Consider the following 2334-nt stretch of genomic DNA (forward strand, 5'->3'; position numbering starts at 1 on the left):
TGTGTGTGTGTGTGTGTGTGTGTGTGTGTGTGTGTGTGTGTGTGTGTGTAGGGGTGGTTGGGTCTTTTCATTATAATATTGCTTAATAATCATGGCCTGATAAAGTATTTCTTTTCCTCCTATCTACCCTGACCCCTACAAACCTCATATCAAGGTTTCTTTGAGGAAGGCTATAGGGGTGACTGTGGCCACATTAAGAACAGAGACTTAGCCAGCCGCGGTGGCACACACCTGTAGTCCCAGCATTGGGGGAGTTCAAAGCCAGTCTGGTCTATAGAGAGTTCCAGGACAGACAAAGCTATACAGAGAAACCCTGTCTCAAAAAAAACAAAACAGAACAGAGACATGAGGGTAGAGATATAGCAGTCAGTGAAAGGCTTGCCTAACATGCACAGGGCCCCAGGTTTGAGTTCCAGCACTACATAAAACCTGGTGTAGTGGTAACGACTATCATCAAAGCACATAGGAGATAGAAACCCAAGGCTGTACTCAACTATACAGAGAGTTCAAGGTCAACCTGAACTGTATTTTTTTAAGATCCTATCTTTAAAAAAAAAAAAGTAAATGCAAGACCAGCGTAATGGAGGCATTAGACTCTCAGGATCAAGCTGAAGGTTCCTTTGAAATAAGAGAAATTAAAGGAACCAAGAGGACCCAGAGGTCATGATTCTACCAAAATCATCATGCCATGTGTGAAAAAGCCCAGGGCCAGACTGACATGTGGCTTGCCTGAGGTCAGACATGACTTTGTGGCAGAATCAAGACTCCAAAGTTGAATCCATCTTGACAGTGGATGAAAAACAGAAGCCAGGAGCCCGCAAGTGCTGGAGTCTGCATTCATGAAAGGAAAAGGATGTGAGGCGCCTAGATCTCAAGTTGTGGACTTTTAGCCTAAAATCAAAGATGCAGCCTTTGAGTTACCCTTTCTTCCTCTTTCCCTCTCTCTTTTGCCCTCTCTCTGGTCCCTACACTGCTCCCATCCCTTCCTGTTTGAGCGGCAGGTGAGGAAGTAGCAAAGGGTTTCCCAATGCCTAGCACAACCCTCCCAGTCATCTCCAGCTACCCTGTCCTCCTTGGGGAGGGAGTTGGGGGGTTCTTGTTGTGTGACCCTCCTATGAGAGCCCTCACTTGAAACACCCTCCTCATGTTCTCTCTGGTTTTTATCTTCAAGCAAGTCGCAGTCCCTGACAAATGCGTTCAGCTTCTCTGAGTCCTCCTTCTTCCGGTCTTCAGCCAATGAGGATGAAGCCAAAGCGGAGACCATCCGGAGCTTGAGGAAGTCCTTTGCCAGCCTCTTTTCAGATTAGCTCTTCAGATACACGAGGGCATCCGGCCCAACCAGGAAAGGCATCTAAGACATTCACCAGTAACAGTCTGCCATGTTTGGTGGCGACATCCCATGACTTGACATGTGTAGCCCCTTCTTCTGTTCCTTTGTGCTCAGTAATTTGTGCAGCCCAGAATTAACCACATGACAGTCTCAGGGCAGGTGCCTACCCTGAGAAGGACCTGGCAGGAGAGGAAAAGGCTGTTTCCCTGTAGTCTTAAGAGCTTATTCTGAAGTCATTGTTGCTGTGAATTTAGTGGCCTTATTGTGACAGAGCCATCATGTCTTACTTTTCCGTGTGAAGCCAGGCTGTCTGTAACGGAGGACTCCTGGCAGCTTAACCCAGCTCAGACACAGAGCTCAGCATGTCCTTGTAGTCGGTGCTACCTGTGGGAAGTATGTGCTTACCCGGAAGTACTGTTGGCTCTAAGTTTTAGGAACTTCCTCCCAAAGCTGGGTCTCCTGTGGCACCTGTTGAAAGCACACTCACCTGACCCTGCACTCCCTAGACTGTTGAGGGGGTGAAGTCCCTTGTGTCTGTTGAAACAAGAGAACAAGGACCTGCAGGGTCCCCTTTGTCCCCTCTAGAGAGCAGTTCTGCTGTGTGGGCTGCAGTAGGCCTGACCTCCCTAAGCTGCACTGTAGAAGAGGTTGCATGCCGCTAGGACAGCAGTCCGCCAATTCTGTGTTTCTCACCCAATGAATGTCAAGACGGTCTTGTAATAAAAGTAGCAGCATTAACCAGCATCTGATTCAACCCGAGGTCCCATCCCTCTGGGCCCCCACCCCAACCCGTCCATGTTGAGTGCATACATGGAGCATGCAGGTGTGTTTGTAAGCAGTGAGAAGTCCAGATGGTAAGGCTTCTGTTGCTGTGTGTGTGTGTGTGTGTGTGTGTGTGTGTGTGTGTGTGTGTGTGTATGTGCGCGCGCATGTGGTGTCCGACCTGCATGTCTGTGTGGAGACTGTGTCTGTACCTTAAATGTCACATACTGACGCTCCTGGCA

General features: G+C 48.7%; 1 protein-coding gene across 1 annotated transcript in view; it reads left to right on the plus strand.

Moving 5' to 3' along the window:
• Nucleotides 1-2068, plus strand: part of Syn2 (synapsin II) — a 128496-nt gene extending 126428 nt beyond the window's left edge. Inside the window, exon 13 of the mRNA XM_055604173.1 lies at nt 1172-2068. Within this exon, the coding sequence (XP_055460148.1) occupies nt 1172-1307 (136 nt within the window). The 3' untranslated portion in view covers nt 1308-2068. The remainder of the gene's footprint in view (nt 1-1171) is intronic.
• Nucleotides 2069-2334: the final 266 nt, after the last annotated feature.

This window comes from Psammomys obesus, unplaced genomic scaffold, assembly GCF_907164565.1.
Source record: "Psammomys obesus unplaced genomic scaffold, mPsaObe1.curated_primary_1811, whole genome shotgun sequence".
NCBI classification, from domain to species: Eukaryota; Metazoa; Chordata; class Mammalia; order Rodentia; family Muridae; genus Psammomys; species Psammomys obesus.